This window comes from Glycine soja, chromosome 13 (assembly GCF_004193775.1).
Source record: "Glycine soja cultivar W05 chromosome 13, ASM419377v2, whole genome shotgun sequence".
In the NCBI taxonomy this organism is placed as follows: Eukaryota; Viridiplantae; Streptophyta; class Magnoliopsida; order Fabales; family Fabaceae; genus Glycine; species Glycine soja.
The window spans coordinates 16,367,378-16,388,548 of record NC_041014.1 but is presented as its reverse complement, the minus strand read 5'-3'; the positions used below and the strand labels follow the sequence as shown (position 1 = coordinate 16,388,548).

Genomic DNA, 21,171 nt, shown 5'->3' with positions numbered 1-21,171 from the left:
TGTTATTAGAGAAATAGTTAAAAAAAGTAATTAATATTACATTAAAAAAATAATATAATACTTATTTTGAGACTTATTATTTTTTCTTACATGATATTTATTATGAAGCAGATGGAGTATTATTTTCATTTCTTACTGTAATCAAGAATTGTGACGTAATTTGTCCCCCTCGCATACATAGATAGAAGTTTCAAGCAATAAATCTTACAAAAATTATGCACTTTTTATTTATAAAAAAATTGGTCATTCAAATAAGATCTCTAACACGCTATTTTAATTATATAACTAATTAATGTAAATTTCCAACACACTCCCTTACGCCAAAAGTAAACATCTCAAATTTAAAATTTGTAGTTGGACTGATAACAACCTAATAAGAATGACCCAGTAACCTAATAATTATCACCAAGATAGCTTCTTGCTCAATATGTTAGAATTATGCAACTTATTATATACACTATTTTTATCATACCAATGGTTAATACGAAATCTCTTACGTTAAGTTCATGTTTAATTTCATCCTTCAAATAGTATGGGCAAATATATATAATCTTTCACTAAAGTTAACAAGAGGTAGAAATTGTGTACACATATTTTTTAATATAAATTGCCGATTTTTTCTTTAGTTTTCCCCTATTCTTAGCTTAGGCATTGATTTCTAGCTGGTAAGGTAGTTCACTCGTGTCTGCATGGTTTAATTTTTTTCCCGTTTTTTATTTTTTGTTTTTTATAGCTCGAATATAAATGTTCTAGCTAGGTATTGAATCGACCATTATTATATTATGTATATATCTCGAATTCATTGTTAATAGTTGTCATCCATTTAGATAATAAATCAAACATAGTTGCCATTATATTTACGCAAATACAAAGCGCACTCTGTTTATCGTTTTGAGTCAAAACAAAGATGCATTTATACGTTAAGAAAATCTACTAGTATAATACAATTCATGTAGATACGCATGTTATATATATATATATATATATATAAAGTGTATACAGCATCTTTCATACATTCAATACTTTTTCATATATTTCGCTATTTGTGAGGAGTCAGTTATTCACTTTAAACAAAGGATTAATGAACGATAAACGTATACCAAATGGGTTACATCTTAAAAATATTAAAAAATGATTTAAGTTATACTTCATGCATAGGTGAAAATCATACATAATTTTTCTTTCAATTTGAGGTACTAAAACTAGATCTCGTGCTTATGTTTCTCTTTTGGAAAAAAAATAGAACTATACCTTTTTTAATCTATTCTTAACAATTTTATCATATTAGTGAAATTTGCGTGAAATTACTAAATAATTAATAAATACTCCATGTATTGTATCATTTGCAGGAGTTTACAAATATATGTGAGATAAAATATAAATTTTAAAATGTTTAAGAAGTATTGTTGGTAATATCAAGAACGAGGACAAAAACGAGTTAATTTTCAGCTAGTAAAGTGAATAACGAGAGGCTGACGATAACTAGAAAGAAGAATGATGATTGGGCGATGCAGTGACCTAAAAAATAAAGTTATTTTGCGAAAACAACAAAGAGTTAAAGTTCAGTACTATATTTGAATGATTAAATTAGTAATATATAATTGTGTGCGTGTGTTTTTTAAAATAAATTAACATGTATTAAAACAAGATAGCATGAATGCAAAGTACTTAATTACTAATTAGGTAGATTTTAGACAAATATAACATTTAAGCTAAAATCTCACATTCTTTGACATGATTCCTACATAAATATAATATATTATTAGAGTTCATATTCATGAGAAGACTAGAGAGAGTAAAAAGAAAATGGTATGAAAGCCTTCTCCCCAAAAAATACATGTTCAAGCATGCTAAAAAGGCTAAGAAAAAAAACCCTAAAACTTAAGAAAAGAAACAAATGCCCAACCAAATAAATGAAACCAAATTTAAATCCTAATTGAAGATTAAAACAAGTTACAATTGAGTCGAGCTAATTGGAATACAGAAAGAGTATTAGAAAACAAGTTTAACATAAATGAATTTAAAATAAGTTAAAAGTTATATAAATAAGAGAAATAAGAGTTCAAAATGTGAAGATTAATGTTGGACAAATAATCCAGTTTAGTTAACTTTACTAAGGCATACTTTCTCCCACTTTTGGATAAGAATGCCTCACAACTTTTAGTTATTAGAAACTGATTAAAAGGGAAAAAGTATTTTGATTTAATATAATGGGAAAAATATTTTGATTTAATATAAAAGCTCATAAACCACATGCCACAAAATGAAAATCACAATACAAAAACTAATATTTATAATACAAGAATTAATAATTATAGAATTAATGTAGTTGTATAAGGTTTTATTGTGTTCACATATAAGAGAATAATCTATTTAATTAGTATAAAAATTTATGTTGAATTTTTTCTATATTTAAATTTTTCTTGAATTAACGAAAAAAAGAGAATGATATTTTGTTCCTGCTGTCTCGCTTTTCCCTTTAACTAATTAACAGTGCAAGCTTTTTCTTTCCACCAAAATTTGTATTATATTATCATCAGTTTAATTTTGATATATAGTTTGAACAAAGATTTATATATACGAGTTAATAATATAAGTATGACTTTTTATAAAAAGAAAAACAAAATTTATATATATATATATATATATATATATATATATATATATATATTTACTGCAATAAAATATATATTATTGATTAGTGTAAATACTTTTTAAATAATCATGAAATTCATCATTATTTATCATGTTATCCTTTTTATTAATATGATGCGACAACAATGTAAATTCTTATTGTATATGTTATCTATGTTTAGTAAGTTTTTTTTAGATTACAAGCTACTTTCATTACCTTATAAGTTTATTTGATCAAAGTAAACTTGTTTGGTATACAAATTTATTATAATAATTTATTTTTCATAAATTACTTGTCATTATTAAAAAAACCTTTTTAATGACCGTTGAAATGAATTTTTAACGATGATCGTCAGTTGTTGTTGTCAATAATGTTAAAAGAGAAACATGTTTTATGACGATTCTCAAAATAATCGTCATGAAAAACACAAGATTTTTAAAACGGTTATTAACTTATAATTGTCTTAGAAAGTATATATTTTAATATGGTTATTACAAAATAACTGTCTTAGAAAACATATAATGAAAGACTTTTTAAGACAATTTTTTATAATAACCATCTTAGAAAAAATAACCGTCTTACAAAGTAATGTTTGTTAGACTTTTTAAGACGGTTATTTTGTAATAACCGTCTTAGAAGGTATATTTTTTAAGAAGGTTATTACAAAATAACCGTCTTAAAAGTTTGTATTATATGATCATGCTTTTCTAGGTTATATATGTACCTTGTACAATTCACAATGTTAACACCTCTAAGATTTGATCAACTTAGTTATTAATATCCAAAGATGTTAGAAATGTCAATATTCTACAAGGATATGGGAAACAAATTATTTCCTCTTAAAAAAAGTAAAAGATTTATGCAATATAGGCACAAACAATAAAGAATTTTCAATTCATAACTCATTACCACCTCATCAAAAGATTTACCATAAAGATCTTAGCTAATTTGATCAATTATGATAGGACACATAGCTCTAGATAAACAATGCAAATATAAATATATTGAACAAATAGTTCAGTTTATTAAGAAAAAATTTGTTTTAAAGAGTTAAATATTATAAGTTAGACATGATCCCAAATATCACCAAAGGACTCTTAAATATTATCTATGAAATTGTGACATAACCACCACATAACATCATAACCTAGACATCAATCCTTACAAATCAAGTTGCACACAACTGTCTAAGGACTAACTTATTTTCAAAAGTTATCTTATGAGATGAGGATTATCCAAGCCTTTATAAGTTTTAAGCCATATTTATAATCAATGTGAGATTTCAACAAATGTCATATTCTAAGAGTTATATGATATGCAGAATTAACAGTAATAATTCTAGGTTTATCACAAAATTATGATTTAAATGGTAAGTAAAATAAGTTTCACATCAAATCAAATAGAAATAACAATCAGCTAGTTTTTTCGGAAAAGAAGAAGATCTCAATACACTCTTTTGTTTCACCAATTCCCTTGCTCTTTTTTATGCCAGAGCTGCCTAATTAGACAAGAAATTCACAAGGAAGATTTTGATTAACATTCCATAAGATATTTATTAGAATCCACGAGAGAAATCAGTATCTGCCATATCAACAAGGCACAAGAGCAAAAATAAAATCAAGAATTACATAAAAAAAAACTAACCCCTCACTAACAAGCGTCAAACCAAACTTATTCAAATACTATGTAAATGTGAAGTTCAAATCAAATGTTAATATTTTGTAAAAAAAATCAGATGTTAATGTAAAGTTTACACTGTCAATTAGTTGGAAGTATGAATTTCAAAGTAATTAGTTATTATATAAAAATTAACAATGTTTAACAATATAACAATATAAGATTAATAATGAAAAAAAATATTAAATTATCATTTTATTATAATTGAATTCTAGTTTTAATGTAATTATTTTGCATTGGAAGAAAAACCTTTGGAAATAAAATTACAGGAAACTCCCTTTAATTATGAGTTAAGGGTAGAATTATATATATATATATATATATATATTGAAACTCCCTAAAACAATTCTTCGAACGAATTAAACAATGTATATTAACTCCTTCAAGGATGTTCTACAAAATCGTTATAAACATTTGATATGCATGGTTTGATAAGTTCATGGAAATATGCATGCATGAAAGCGACTTCTTTTGCATTTTTGCAAAATATTGTATGAGCCTAATAGGTCACTATAATATATATATATATATATATATATATATATATATATATATATATATATATATATATATATATATATATATATATATATATATATATATATATATATAACGACATAGACTAAATTTAAATTAATGAAATACATTTTTAGTGGTTTAGAATTTCTTTTCTTTTCTATTTGTTTTATTAAATTAACAACGTAGTAATTTTTTGTGCTATTTTTAATTTCAACCTCGAATGAGAAAATAGTTGATAAACAATAAAAATACGGTTTTTCTAATGTATGCAACCTTGTACACAATAAGAGTAATTAATTATTCAATTTTACCCAATTTCCTTATTTAATTAACTGATTCACTTTCAATCAAAATAATAAATATCTCTCTCTCATCTATGAAATTATTCATTTCCTATAATATTTTTCTCTCCAAAAAATTGATTTCTTTTTTCTACAAAAAATCCAAATAATTTATATTCATAAATTTTTCATTTCCTACCCCTAAAAGAACATCATCAAACCCCGTAAAGTCCAAAATTATATTCATGAATATTTTAACATCACCGAAACTTTTTCTATTCGTGAGAAAAATAAAATAATATCTAAATTCCATAATTATATTCATGAATTTTTTATTTACTATAATATGTTTCCTTAAAAACCATAGTTAAATTACAAACTTCAACCGTTTCTTTACTAATTATGCAACCTGTAATTGTTAAGAGCAAAAGTAGCGAGGCATCATCAGTGAATCAAGCAACAACCACACCACACAAAATTAAGTTCATATACATACCGATATATAACATAGCATGCCAGTGCATACATACACAAAATTCCATAAAATAAATAAATAAAAATATTATGTGGTTATGTTATTTTTTTGAGGGAAAATATTATAGTAAATAAAAATTTCATGATATAATTATGGAATTTAAATATTATTTCCTTTTTCCTCTGAAATAGGAAAAGTTTCGGTGACCTTAAAATTTTGATTGATGTAATTATGGACTTTATGGGTTTTTTTTAGGGGAAGTATCATACAAAATGAAAAATTAATGAATATAAATTATTTGATTTTTTTTCAGAAAAGAGAAACAATTTTTTTGAGGAAAAAATATTATAGGAAATGAATCAATTTAATAAACGAGAGAAAAAATTATTATTTTGATTGAAAGTGAATCAATTAATTTAAATAAGAAAAAGATAGTAATTAAATTGACTAAAATATTATAAATAATTCTTAATCTAAATTGGATAAAGTTGAGTAATTAATTATTCTTATTGTGTGTAAGGTTGCATGCATTAGAAAAACCGATAAAAATATTTTGAACAATTTTACAGTGCAAAATTTAAATAAATATAATTACTTTTTACAACTCAAAGCATTTCAAAAATTCTAATTATTATACTATTATATCAAACAATTAAAAAAAATGGTTTAGATTCAAATATGAATCATTAAAGACATTAATCATATTCCTCTTAAGTATTTATTTAATTAACTATGTCTAGTGCTCAAAAGAATAGAGACTAATTGTCAGCTTGGTACATACATATACGAGCACTCACGTATGAAAATTTCAAAATCAAATAGAAACCCATATATTTTGCTTGACCAATTTATATTCAGGGGCACGTGAAAATACAAATAGCATGAGAAAACACTATTAATGTTTATTCGAATGTTCAAAAACTTAAATACATATTACACAACAATTGTTCAGTATTATAAACATGTGATAGTCTTGTACTATCTAGTAATTGATCGGATGTGTATATTTTTAACTTTTTTTTTATTATCATATTATTGATATAAAATATTTATTAATAGGAGACTATTTATTATTTTTAATAAAGTATACATTATTTATTAGACATAAGAATAGTAGACTAAACCACCAAATCAGAGGGGAGTATATACTATAGACTATGCAGATATTGATATGAAAATATCAACATTAAATATATGATATTAAATGATGGTATAAAATTATAAACTAAAAAAAACCCGCTGTTGAAACAGCCCACCGGAATGGCAAACATGGCCCCTGGTTTTCTGATTTGGCTTGCAAAAACCAACTGTTTTTCTCTCTCAACTAACCCCTGCCAGCGCCTCTTCTACCTCTTTTATATCAATATCAATCCACAATCCTTACCCACCTCTGCTTCACCCTCACAATTTTCCCATCAAATTTTTTGTAAAATTTCCAAATCTATTATTAGTACTATCATCTACTACACCTTTTACCCCAATCAAAACCAACACAACGCCACAAAAAAAAAACAGTACAAAGAAAAAAAAACACTCTCACATACACTGTACCCCTGTACCACATCATTATTGTTTAGTATTTTCTTTTTACCTTATCACTATACCCGCTTCCCCTGTTTCCTCTGTTCTAGTTCCTCTGGCTATTGGGTGCCCTTGTTTTGCATTTTTGAGAGGCTTTTCGGGGTGCCCATTTGCTGAATTTGAGTCTGAGAGGTTGTTTTGGCATTGCATTATAGAGTTGTTGAGGGAAGTTGAGGAATTTATTGGTGGGGTGGGTTTGAATGGGGATTGAGAGGACCTTGGCTGATAGAAAAGGAAGAGACTTTTGTGAATTGCCAAGAGAAACCATTGCCAGCAGCAACTCAAGGAGGAACCGGCGGCGGCAGAGGAAGAAGCCGCCGGTTCAGAAGCTTTTCGAGACTTGCAAGGTTGTCTTTGCCTCTGCAGGGACAGGCTTTGTCCCTCCCCATGAGGACATTGACGAGTTGCAGTCTGTTCTAGGTACTATACGATGTTGTTTTTTTTTTTCTTTCTTGTTTTGGTTTATGATTGTGTCATGTGTTGTTGGTTGTTATTGGTTGGTTTTCCCCCATCTGGGGTGTCTAAATTTTGATCTGCAATGAACATGTTTCAATTTATGTGTGTGTGTGTGTTTTCATCTTGTTGCAAAACTCAATTCTAATGTGCTATGTGTGAAATGGGTTGGGTTTTTCCTTTTCTATTGGAATTATAATTATAATCATTTGGTTAGGTCATAGAGGCAGTATTTATGGAGGGATCACGGGTTTGGGGGGTATTTTATTTGTTTTGTACATTTATTTTGTGTCTCATTTCTATTAAATAATATGAATTTTAATGTGTATTATTTTTGGTATTACTTCAATTTCACAAATTGCACCAATTTGTGTGGGGGGTTTCTATCTCTTTTATATACTAATTTTGTGCCTTAACATGCATGCATGTGTCTTACAAATATGTTCCGAGGTTTCTGCATTGGCTATCAAATAAAAAAATGCTAGTTATCATGTGCTTGATGTTTCCCACGAGATATATATTTACATTGTGAACTTCAGTTCTCACTGTGATGTCGACTACGTGTTTAATTTTAATGCGAATGGGACATCAAGCATAGTGAAATTCCTTGCTTCTCTCTCTCTTCTCGTGTTTCATGTGTCCATGTGGATAATTTGGATTCTCTATATCATAATTTTGGGCTCTTTAGGTGATAATAAGCTAGATTAGTGGTTAATGAAGGCTTGCAATCCTAATTATTAGGTGGGAGACAAGACAATCAATCAGTGGATTTCATACCAAGTTGAATGTTTTTAGCAATTTTTTTTTATGATGATGATTGCCAAAGAGGGAAAAATAAAAATTATTCTGTGGCTGAAGGCGTAGCACAAAATTCTCATTGTTTAGTGGGAGTTGTTAAACATAGGAATGTTACTCTTGGCTGGTTTTATCTGTCTGAGTTGAACCTTAATTAATGCATCTAGTGAACTTTTGTTGTATATATTATATATCTTCCTTTGGAACCTACTAAGTTACTTAATCAGTTGCCTGGACCACACGTACCTGTACAGTGATGCTAAGAATTAACCAGTTGTTGTTAACAGTACTTATTTTTTTCATGAGTTTTATTATATATGTGCCATGCAAAGCAACTCTTGTCTTTCTTTGTGCAGATGGAATAAAGCCAGAAGATGTTGGTTTGAGACCAGATATGCCGTATTTCAGGACAAGTGCCACTCAGAGAGTGCCAAGAATCACGTACCTGCACATATATGAGTGTGAAAAGTTCTCGGTACTTACTCTAACCTTGAAACTGATTTCACGGTGCATGCATGCATGAGACTGAGTGCTGTTTTTGTTGTGATTATAACCTTGTTTTATTGTTGTGTTGCACAGATGGGGATATTTTGTTTGCCACCTTCTGGGGTCATTCCTCTTCACAATCACCCTGGAATGACGGTTTTCAGTAAGCTACTTTTTGGCACTATGCACATCAAGTCATATGATTGGGTCGTTGACTTGCCTCCTGAATCTCCTACAACTATCAAACCATCAGAAAGTGAGTACTTCCCAATTTTTGTACCCTATCCATGTACTATTCACTACTACTTAGAGCGTGGTTGGATAACCCTTGCACATCTTCCAAAAATACTTTCAGAATGGAAGATATAAATAGTATCTTTCTCTAGAAGTATGTTCAGTATCCAAAAGTACGTTTAAAACGGTTTAAAATGGTTATCTCCAAACATGCACTTATTAGTGATCCTTTATTCATTTTGGAAAAAATAAATTTATGCTCCAAGGTAACCTTCTGTGGACTTGTAAGATAGATTAAATTTATAAGAATATTCATAAAATACAATGAAGAAGTTGCTTTTTAACATTTACCCTTGTGTGTTGAAGAAGCTGTTTGGTTTAAGAAATTCTTTTTGTAATGGAAAAATGTACCTAGAAGGGGTTTTGTTGCCTACTAGCATTATCTTTGGACAAACCTAAGATGTGTGTGTATTAGGAGCTTCCTTTAGTAACCGCTATAGAACTCTCAGATACCACAGAATCTTCTCCAATTATGAAAACCCTCTTGTACTTCTTTTTAAGTCCTAGAATGATGTGAACGATTTCTTGATGAAGATTGATTGTTAGGGTCACTCATCAGGTTTTTGAGAGGACGGATCATGGATATAATCGATGGTCATGTCTTTGTTTACTTTTATTGTAGCCAAGTACAAGATGCTTGGTGAAATAATATCTTCTCACTTGATTGTTGTATTTGGGCAATATCCCCAAATTTCTTTTGTTACATGCTGAAAGGGAAATGCCAATGACATTGTTTTTGACATACTCTTTTTCAACACATTCTTTATTATTTTTGAATTTCATATGTCTCGCTAAAAATGGAGTGGGATCCACATGATTCAGAGGTCCCCACATGAATTTCACTTAATAATAGAAGTTTGTTAACAAATGCATTCCCTCTTCTCTCTATGGAAAATGTGAGAGAGGACACTTTTAAATTAGCATTAAAAGGAAATTGGTGAACTAGCACCAGTTGATCATTTACAGCAATGCCCTTCTTATATATATATATATATATATATATATATATTTTTTTTTTGGTAAGCAAACCTTGTACACTAAGAAAAAAGAAAATAATCTTTGTATTCTAATTATGCAGATCAAGGTCCTGAGATGAGGTTGGCCAAAGTTAAGGTTGATGCTGATTTCACTGCTCCCTGCAACCCCTCCATCCTTTATCCAGAAGATGGGGGCAACTTGCACTGTTTCACAGCAGTGACAGCATGTGCAGTTCTAGATGTGCTTGGTCCTCCATATTCTGATGCTGAAGGCAGACACTGCACATACTACCACAATTTCCCCTTTTCCAACTTTTCAGGTATCTTACCACTAATCCATGCATGTTTGGAAATCATCTCATGTTTTCAAAACAAGTTGAACTAAACATGCACTAAAACCAATTGTTACTTTTTGGACTTCTATTATAGTTTAATGATTTCTGTTAGCTAATGGGGTGCATATGTTTTGGAATTTCAGCGGATGGATTATCCATACCAGAAGAGGAAAAAAATGCTTATGAATGGCTACAAGAGAGGGAGGAACTTGAAGACTTAGAAGTTAATGGAAAAATGTACAACGGTCCCAAGATTGTTGAGAGCTAATAATCTTATCCTCTTAAGTACACCATCTTTCAGTTTTTGTGCTGCTGCCTCCGCCGCCGCCGCCGCCACATACCCTTACAGAAAATTTTTCTATCAATTTCTTTCTTTCAAATAGAGAAGCAGCGCATGTATTCTTGTACCTTTTTTCCTTTATCTTTAGTAGTGTTTTTTGTTTTCTTAATGGAACATGAGAGGCACTTGCCATGCCCTTGGTGCTGTTTTTCAGTCTATAGTTCTTTTCTTGTACATACCAAGAAACAGAAAAAAAGGACAAATTAAGGAGGTGCCGCACCTGAAATTGAACTTGAATGAAGGTGCAATGCAATGAGCTTAAATTAGCCTTATTTTGTTGGCTAGTTGGTTAATTCATTTAATTCACTTTCGGAAGATTTAAAGGTTCTTTATACACAATTTGATGTATTTAATAAATTGGTATGACAGCTTCTGTGATGATGAGAAAATGGTATTCCGTCTGTCAAGGGCTAATAATTCAAAGTTTTCGGCCGTTGTTTGTCCTATCTGCAAATAATGGATTATGTGGAAAATAAAGGGGGAAATATGTGCTATTTGATTTGAATATTGTTCTCAATTTGCCAATTTTGAAAAGATGTTGATGCAGCATCTTCACAGTGTAGGACCTGTGTTCCTGTACTTGATATGGACAAAGAAGTAAACCACCTAGAGTTGAAAATATACTATATACAACATTAGTGGTACTTAATATATGCTACATTTTTTAGAATATTTCAAAAAGAAAAGTATTAACAAAAAGAATGTTTAATAATTTTAAAATATAAAAAATGATAAGTGAATGAATGAGTGTGTGTGAGAGAGTGTGTGAATGAATGAATAATATTTTCCTTAAAGATTATTAGGATAATGTTACAGAAAAATTTAAAATTATTTTGTTTATATATATATATATATATATATATAAAACATTATGGCGGAAGTTGATCCATGTAGTCGACTCCACCTAGTGGGATAAGGCGTTGTTGTTGTTGTTGTATATAAACATAACATTCTTCACATAAATAATTCATAATGTTTGCCTCAACAAAAACTAGCACCAAAAGCTATGGATCAAGGACAAGGAGTACCAACCCCAAAATATTTCATGATATACTCACTGAGAAGGTGGTATTTCGTTACACACACACATGTATATTTGGTGCTAGTTTTTGTTGAGGTAAACGTTACGAATTATTTATGTGAAGAATGTTATGTTTGTAGGCATATACATAGTTTTGAATTGCGTCATGTATCTCTTTTTTGTGGATTTGGCACATAAACCGAGTTGAAATGTTAGTAAAAGATAAAAATATATTCGTGAAATCAAGATTAAGCATGCATAGTATGTTTATTAGATGATAAACGATGCTGACTAATGCACGATGCAAAGTCTAGGTGTGTTGTGATTATCTTCATGATCACCCTGGTATATTCAATACCCGAATATTTCACTAATATGTGTATATTATATGATTACTTTCGTATCAAAGTTTGATTGCACTATCTTTAACATTTTAAAGTATATTTTTTCCTTAGATAGGATCTTTATCTTACCTCAAATATAACTTTTTTTCTATTTAAATTTGATTAAGAGTATGTTTATATAATTAAATATTCAAGAGATTAAAGATATCCATAACATAATGGGGAGGGCAACATATAAGCTATGTTAAGAAAAATAAATTAATAAAATATATAAGTAATTTACAAGATATATTGTCGTGCCTAGCATCGCAGAATCAGAAAAAGAAAGAGCGAGTTTACAATTGGTGACCTTTTGTTGTTGTCAAATTGCTTATTAATTAGCCTTTAATTATATGCACTAATCTCTTTGTTAACATGCTTGGTTAATTGATTGGGTGGTGACTGAATTATATCAAGAATAATGAAGATAACTTGCAAGGTAGAGGAGCTAGCTAGCAAGATTAGGCTTAAGCTATTTGCATGTTATATAGTTCAAATGAGTTTCCTTGTTATCTGAGAGAACAACTATTGCATGCATGCATGATGGTGACCGCATAATTCATGTGAGATATTAGATATATATGTGAAATTAGTTACCACCTTATATAGCTATTGCCCTAGCCACACGTAGCCCCATTGTATATATATCATATATAATAGGGTACCTATTGGAAAGTGTTGCTTGAGTATTATATTTATATATCTATGTTTAGCTTTTTATAATTAACTAGATTCTTGACCTTAAGGAACAAGGGAAAGGTGAGAGAGAAGAAAGAGGCATGTATATATGATTTCAAGCACGTGATAGAGACATGGAGAAGAAGCTTTCGAAGGAAGCTAGAATGTCGAACGTAAAGGTGACTCTTGGAGCAACAACAGGGTCAGAAATTAAAAGTGGTCCACAAAATTATCACATAACCATAAAGTTATTAAGAGAGAAAATAAAAATCATTTTCGTACGAGCTGATATAGATGTTATTTTTCGCACTTATCAATTCTTCTTAAAAAATAATTTAACAATATACGAGGTGGATCTAAAGGTGTAATGTAGTACAAATGGTATGAACCAAATATATAGTATTGTATTAAATAACTATTTTTGCTTCCTAGATCTGATCAAGTTTGTAGCTCGGATTCACAACAAAACCACACGTTTTCGGCCCAACTGAACGCTTCGCTTCCTAGAGAAAACTTAACAACTGACCAATCAGCCTGCAAAGTTTGCGATGGGCCAAGAATTATTTAACATTTTTTGTGCATATCAAGATATTAGATACCCTTTGTTTGGATAGGTGTATTTAGGAAAGAATAATTTTCTATAACTTGGATGGGTGGAAATTAAGAGGATTTTCTATCAAATATATATTTTTCTCTAATTGTGGATGACAATAATAATAATAATTATTATTAAAAATAAAAATATTATGAATTTTATTTATCAAAATGAGATTTTTATAGGTTTTTTTTATGTTAAAATCATGGAATTAAATTTTTCTGGGACTTATTACAAAAATAATTCTTCTCTTGTAAGGTGGGTCAAGTTGACAAATCAATTTATCTCAATCTGCCTTTAATTTGTCGAACTGGTAGCTTCTAATCCACTTAATTTTTAAAATTTTGAGCTTTTAGTTGATTGTTTAATGTCATTAGTTGATGTGACATGTTGATTTGGTAGATAGTGTTGACATAGACTAACGATGAAGCATATAAATCATGATATAGTGGTGTATATGTTGTTCATGTTGCAACAAAATTAAATCATACATTTTTGTCCTCTGCCTTTAAAATTCCCACATTTTAGTATCCTACTTTCAAATTTTTGGACATTTTTCCTTATTCATTGTAATTAAGCATTTTTGCTTTCAAAATAATATATACAAAATAATTAATTAAAACTGATTACTTGAGAAATGGAGGTCCGTTATGTTTGAAAACATGTTTTTTTTTTTAATTTTTTTTTTCATTTTTGCATCTTAAAAGAATTTGGTCAACAACTAGGAAGGGAAGGGAAAAAAAAATATTTTGATAGTGTGAGTCTATAGATAAGATTGAGATTAATTCTAAGATTATAAAATGTAATTTATGATGGATCACTAATGACAGTGGTTCACCTTAAAATCCGTCTAAAAAAGAATCATCGCTTAATTTTTAAAATTCACATACATTTTAGAAGTATTATGTATTACATATTTTTCTTATAAGTACAAGAATATATACTAATTGATTCAGTATAAGGAATATTCAACACATAACATTTGGTACAGCTATACATCAAACAAACTAGAGTTAATAAAATACTCTCAATTGATCAACCATTGATTATCCCTTTTCATTTGGTACAGCTGGTTTGGTTGATGGAAAACCATGCCGTAGTAAAAAACCTGTATACATCTTGAGAGTTGAATACATAATTTCCATCAAACAGTAATAAAAGCAAACATTAAACAGCAACAACACCTACTGGCAATCCTAACTGGGAACAGTCCTCAGTTGTATTCCATGTGTTAATAATCATTCAGCTAATTGCAACTTTAATTACTTCATACTTGATTAAACTCCATTGTATTTAATTTGGAGCAGAACTATGTTTTGTGATGTTAGACTTAATTGAACTACATTGTGTTAAATATTCCTTAAATTTGGCTTTTAACCCCCTCTTGACCTTGTCTTGATCTACAAGGCATAAGTGATTATCGTTGGACTTTGGAAGTGATTTATTTTTTTGGTGATAGACTTTAGAGGTGATTTTAGTCCCATTGAAAAGTGCAAGTGACATGATATTAACACCATTTTTTAAACTATTTTTATTTTATATATAAGCAAAATTTTATTATATAAAACACCATTTTTAACTCATATATATTCAGAGGAACACCTCTGATGAGAAGAATTTTTCAAATGTGGTCGTTTTGGGGGACATAATTTAATAGCAGATATTTGGCTTTGGTTTCCCATTGATCCTTGCTGATATGGAATTAAGCATATCAAGTGGTTTTTTTTAGGTAACTGGTTTTAAGAATGGTTTTTGGGAAATCGCTCTTGGACTCAGCTGGCCCAAACCAAACAACCACCTTTTGCCCCCCTTTTTCTAGCATGTTACATCAAACCATCCGTTCTTTTCTTCACCCTTCTTATCTTCAACTTAAAAAATTGTAGTTCAATTAAAGAATTTGAATGATGTTTTCTTTGACCAAATAAATAGTAACAAGTGTTTTTATTTTTTTTAACTAGCATGGTAATTTGGGCTTAAAACTTTCGGATACATTTGAATCCTATAATCTGAGTCAACTTTTATCCAATATCAATTGTAAAAAATGCTTTTTATCCAAATAGCATTAGAACATGATTACTTTGTTTTTGCTTTTCGTTCGAGTGTATAAGAGCCTCCACTTTTCATCGGTCAACAGTCAAAAACATAAACGGAGTTTGGTCGCACACGCAGACTTTCTTCCATTAAAAATAATTGTGCGAATTAGTTAGATTAAATCTTTAGATATGTGTCGATAAAAAAGTTTAGACTTATTTTTAGTAGAAGAAAATAAAAAATAAAATGAGTCTCTTTATAAATTAAAATTAACTTATGTATAAGTTAAAAATTATCTTTTAGAGAAATTAATATGAGTTTTTATAAATTAATTTATGCATATGCTAATTTTGTCTCATGAAAAAACTATTTTTTTCCCATCATTTTGTTTCCTAAAAGTGCTTCCCGGGGAAGGTTATCTGAACATAATTTTATTTGAATAAACTTCTCCATAATTTTTTTTTATCACCAAATGTTAATTTATTAATTTTATAAAAATATCAGTGTTAGTTTTGATCTAATTTTTATAAATTCATTTACGTATAAACTTCTTTATAAGTATTTATTAGAAAAGAAAATAAAAAGATAAATTAAAATAAATTTTCCTATAAGTTAAATTAATTTATACATAAATTAACTTATAAATGCTTTCTTATTATAACATCTCAAAAAGCTCATAGTAGAACCTTCAAAATTATATTTTTTTCTATCAGAAATACTTTTCAACAAGTTTTTTTTTTTCCAAACAGAGCCTAAGGTTGCTAGGCAAAAGTTCTTGCTGCGATTTGTAGTTTATTTTCACATTAAAATAAGAGTTTTCCCCACAAAATTGACTAAAGCAAACCTCAAGTGAATAACAGTGAAATTCCTGTCATGATGGATTGAATTTTTTTATCACCATGAAATTGGTATAAAAGTATTCACGAGTTATATTGATGATTAATCTTAATTAAAAAATCCAACTGATTATCTTTAATGAATTTTTCTCCTTTCCACTTACGTTTCTGTTTTTATTCATAAGACTTGAATTCGAGATCTTAAATAAGGAGATTGAGTCTAGTACTATTCAAATCAACATGTTGGTTAATGGATCGAATTTTAGTTATAAGTAGATTGTTTCTCTTTAGTCATTACTCACATGCAATTAAAATAAAAACTCATCTCCAATGTCACATCCTATCAGAGTATTGTGTCCCAGCATCTTTAAACACAAGGTTTTTTAAAGCAATTCACCTAGTCATCTGTCCCCACAAATACAAAGTTCGAGATCATCACATGATCCAAACACAAATAACACATGGGGAGTGAGTTATCACATTCCTAACTAATAGAGAGAAATAAGAAAACATGTAAATATACATATCATATAAACGAAATACAACTTACTTAAACATAACTCACATCATTTCCCCACTTTGTTGCATAACATTACATCACAACACAACACGTCTCATTCATTTTCACATCATTCACGTACTCAAGGATTAAAACACAATATCACTAAATCAATCAATATCGATCAATACACAAGCATTATGCAACAGATACACTAAGATTCAATCCTATATGCAATGTGGTACCATGTTAGTGAAAAACCTCGTCGGGTGCCTAGGAGAACATGACAAGACAAACCACACACTAGTAAGTTAGGTTACTCTCACTAGGTAAAATCATAGGGAGACCAGTCAGGGTCACGCTGTTTTGCGAGAATACTCCAACCATGTGGGATCGGCACAGACTTAAAGGAGCAATTAAATTAAACCGGGTGTATTTACCTCCAAGGCCTAGACTTCGAAGAGTACGTTAAGGCCTCTCCCTCCTGATTCAGATCCAACTCAAAAAACATTTTAGCACACAGACTTTATCTATGAACTGTACAAAACACACAACTCCTCAATTGTTCTCAAAATAATTTTATCTCGTCGCGCTTGTGATTAAACTCATCAGGTCCCCACAGTGGTTCCTATCACAATACTCGTCGCGCATTAACTCATCACCCTTAAAGGGTCTTATAGTTGTGTACGATTCATGGCTCACAACTCAGTGCACACAATATCTCAATGCACATATATATTACAAGTCAATACATACCCAATTTATCACACACTAGGTCTCAATCACATTGGTATAATCCTAATTTAACATGTTATCACACCTCATGAATCATATACACTTTACCTATGAATTATACAATACATACAACTACTCAATTGTTTTCAAAATCATTTTAACTCGTTGCGTCTCAAAGTGATTAAACTTGTCGGGTTCCCACAGTGGATCCTATCATAATACTCGTCGCGCAAAAACTCGTTGCCTTTAAAGGGTCTTATAATTGTGTGATTGCACGGTTCATAGCTCACAACTCAATACACACATCTCAATACACATGTATTTCACCATTCATCACAAGTTTAATTTGTCGCATACTCATAATTTGAATCATAATTTCATAATCTCAATATAACAATTTATATAAAATGTTTCTCACAATATGGAGAGTAAAACCCCTCAAACAATTCCACACAATCATATTAAAATCCATGAATCAAAATCATAGGTAAAAAACATGAAAACATCAAAAGCACTCAAGTTTATTAACCAATTCACATCAGAACATCAATTGGTCCGTCAAACACAACAATATTGTATTTATAATCGTAAAGGAAAATTATAATTTAATAAACATCCCAAAATAAACCCCAATTGCGATAAACTCATCCCTTACCTCTAAGTGGGCTCACGTGTGTATTCCGAAAGTGATAGCGGCATCTCTAGCAATTGTCTAAGATTCTTCAAGCTTTTCCTTTGGTTGCTCTATTAGAGTTTCCAAGCGCCAAAGAGAAGGAGAAGAGATTGTAGCTTTCATTTTACTATCAACGTGCGAAACTAATTTCTTTATGCTAAAACATTATTTCTCAAATCCCAACGGCAAGAATGTGCGAGAATAGTTTTTGAAGGTGGTGCCCAAATGTCACGACGATCCAATGATTGACAAGTTAGAGATTATAGTTTTACTGGGATAGGTTTTGGGTCTTGGTGGGAAAAGAGAAAGCTACGATACGAATGACATTTCTCTCATGTAAAACATTTATTCACAAATTCCAACGGTGAGAATGTTCGGAAATGAGTTCCAAACCTAGTGCTTAAATTTCACAATAATCCAACGGTTAATGAGTTCGGGATAGTCATTTTACTGAGATAGGTTTGGGTGTATGTGAAGAAAAAAGAAAGGATTTTGTGAGAGAAAGAAGGAAAAACGAAATTGAGAGGAAGAGGAAGGGCAGAGTGTCGTCAGTATAAACTGACCTAACATGCATCTATTTATAGTTAGGGTACTCAGCCTATTATTTACTTGTTTTTATTATTATTTTATAAACAAGAATTCTATTTTATTTCCTATCAAATGAATAAATAAAATATATATTTTTTTATTTTCCTTCAAAAAGTTATTTTTCCTTATTTATTTAATTATAAAAATCTCATTATTTTTTAAAATTTTATTTATTTTTAAATAAAAAACCTTTTTAATTTATTTAAAAAAATGGGATATGTTACAATCCAAGTCGTATATATATAACTCAATAAAATGGAATTAAAATTTGCATTGTAAGTGCAAAACCAAAATAACATAATGATATCTAATGTTTTAAAATATCTTACTTGAATGCTTCAATGAGGTCATTGACATTAGGTGTGTCTAAGCTTCTGTGTGTCTGAGCTTCATGCCATTTTTCATGGTCTGAGGTGTGAGTGGATCAAAGGCCTCAGGAATATCATTTGCAAGTCGGACTCTAAGTTAGCCTTGCAATTTGTGACTGAGGGTGTCATTCAATCTCACCCTTATGCTCCAATTGTTGCCAAAATTCGAGAGTTCCTCTCCTATGACGGGAATCTTTCGTTTTTGCATACCTTAAGGGAAGGGAACTTAGTTTCTGACTATCTTGCTAAGAAGTGAGCTATGGAATCTCATTCTTTGGTTATTTATGACTGGCCCCCTCATGGGCTTCAATCTTTTTTGTTGGCTGGTGCTCAAGAGGCATCACTTTGCCCCCTTGTAATTAGATTCTTTTAGCATTTCTGCTGAATAAAAATACCTATAAATATATATAACTATATATAATTAAATTAAAAAATAAATTTTGTATTTTATTTACCTTAATTAACATTATAATTAAAATATGATAACATGGTGTTTTACTTCAAAATTCTTTAAGCATGGTTGATGTGAAAATTTTGGTTTAGGAGCACTACATATATTATCTTTTTTTAATAAGTATGGAGTATTCATTATCTTTGTTAATGACTAATTTTCACGGGAAAATTTAACTTTTTGTAGGGTTTTTTTTTTACAATCATATTTTTTTTCATTTACAAGACTCGAATTTGAGATCTTACTTAAAATGAAAGTCTGTATAACTCGAACAAATGACTAATTAATATTACACATATTATCTTTGAATGTTTGCTCAAAATTTTTTAGGTAATCATCCCAAAAAGTAAGTTTCAATATGTTTCTTTTGGTTATATTTTAATTTTTTATAAATATGTTAGCATCAATAAATAAAAAGATACATATAGACAGAAAGATTTTGTAATACCTTGTGTGTTTGAGTTGAAGTGTTAGCATCTCAACTTCACCATTAGGAGTTCTCTTCTCTTCAATTAGATCCCCATCATTGGTAACTCCAATCATATCTTTAAAAAATATTCACATAATTATTTTTAAAAAATAATTAATAATATAATTAATATTATATTATATATTAACCTGTTAAAACATCTTTGCCAAATAGATTTTGTAAATATGTTCAAAATTTACAAATTCAAAAATATGGCAAGGAATTGTGCTATCATTACATTTTTCTTGTTCAATCATTCAATTCTAACATTAAAGAGTTATTTCAACAACAAATTTTTTATTTTTATTTTTTAACACCAAATTTTTTTAATGCTGTATACTTTTCCTTCTTGGAATTTTTGTTTCAACTTACTTGCGATAGACTTTCCTACAGTAACATGTATATAATTGTTTTGAAACAAACATTATGAAAAATTAATATAAAAGAATATATACCATGAATGCAGTGTAACTAAAAATTAAAATAGAATTTGAAACCTCTTCATCAATTAACACCATTGCAGTGCTAATAAAATATTTCCTCTTATAAATGCTTAGTGTCCCACATTCTTAAAGCTCAAACTTTGATGATTTTCCCATCCAATGTTGGAGAAAGATTATTGGGCAAAATAGATTGTTAAAAGGGTTAAAAAATGTTAATGTTTTTTTTTAATGAAAAAATGTTTTCTTGTGAAGTAGAAAATTGTTACTTACTCTTCCATAGCGTTCAGATAGTATTTTGCTCAAAGTAGTCATTGCTTTGTTTTTTATCTTAATCACCATTGAAAGTATCCATTGTTTTTTTTTATCATTATTGGAATTAGTCATTGCTGACAAGTGTGAAAAAAGCTAATAGAAATAACATACAAAATGCAAGAAAAACACTAATTTTTGTGAATAACTTGTTGATATTTATCATGTTCACGAAGTGTAGAAAAAATGAGAAATAAAAAATGCTAGAAAAAACATAAAGTTTTTTTTTTGTGTTGAAATAAAA

General features: G+C 29.3%; 1 protein-coding gene across 1 annotated transcript; it reads left to right on the top strand.

Moving 5' to 3' along the window:
• The first annotated feature begins 6,938 nt into the window (after positions 1-6,938).
• On the top strand, positions 6,939-11,226 carry LOC114380792 (plant cysteine oxidase 2-like). The gene is made up of 5 exons (XM_028339841.1): positions 6,939-7,588; positions 8,773-8,891; positions 8,996-9,158; positions 10,275-10,493; positions 10,652-11,226. The coding sequence occupies exons 1-5, from the start codon at positions 7,369-7,371 to the stop codon at positions 10,774-10,776; spliced, it is 846 nt and encodes a 281-aa protein (XP_028195642.1). The 5' UTR covers positions 6,939-7,368; the 3' UTR covers positions 10,777-11,226.
• Positions 11,227-21,171: the final 9,945 nt, after the last annotated feature.

Coding starts and splice junctions, on each gene's coding strand:
- LOC114380792 (XM_028339841.1), top strand. CDS start 7,369: ATGGGGATTGAGAGGACCTTGGCTGATAGAAAAGGAAGAGACTTTTGT. Junction 7,589..8,772: donor CGAGTTGCAGTCTGTTCTAG/GTACTATACGAT, acceptor TTCTTTGTGCAG/ATGGAATAAAGCCAGAAGAT. Junction 9,159..10,274: donor AACTATCAAACCATCAGAAA/GTGAGTACTTCC, acceptor CTAATTATGCAG/ATCAAGGTCCTGAGATGAGG.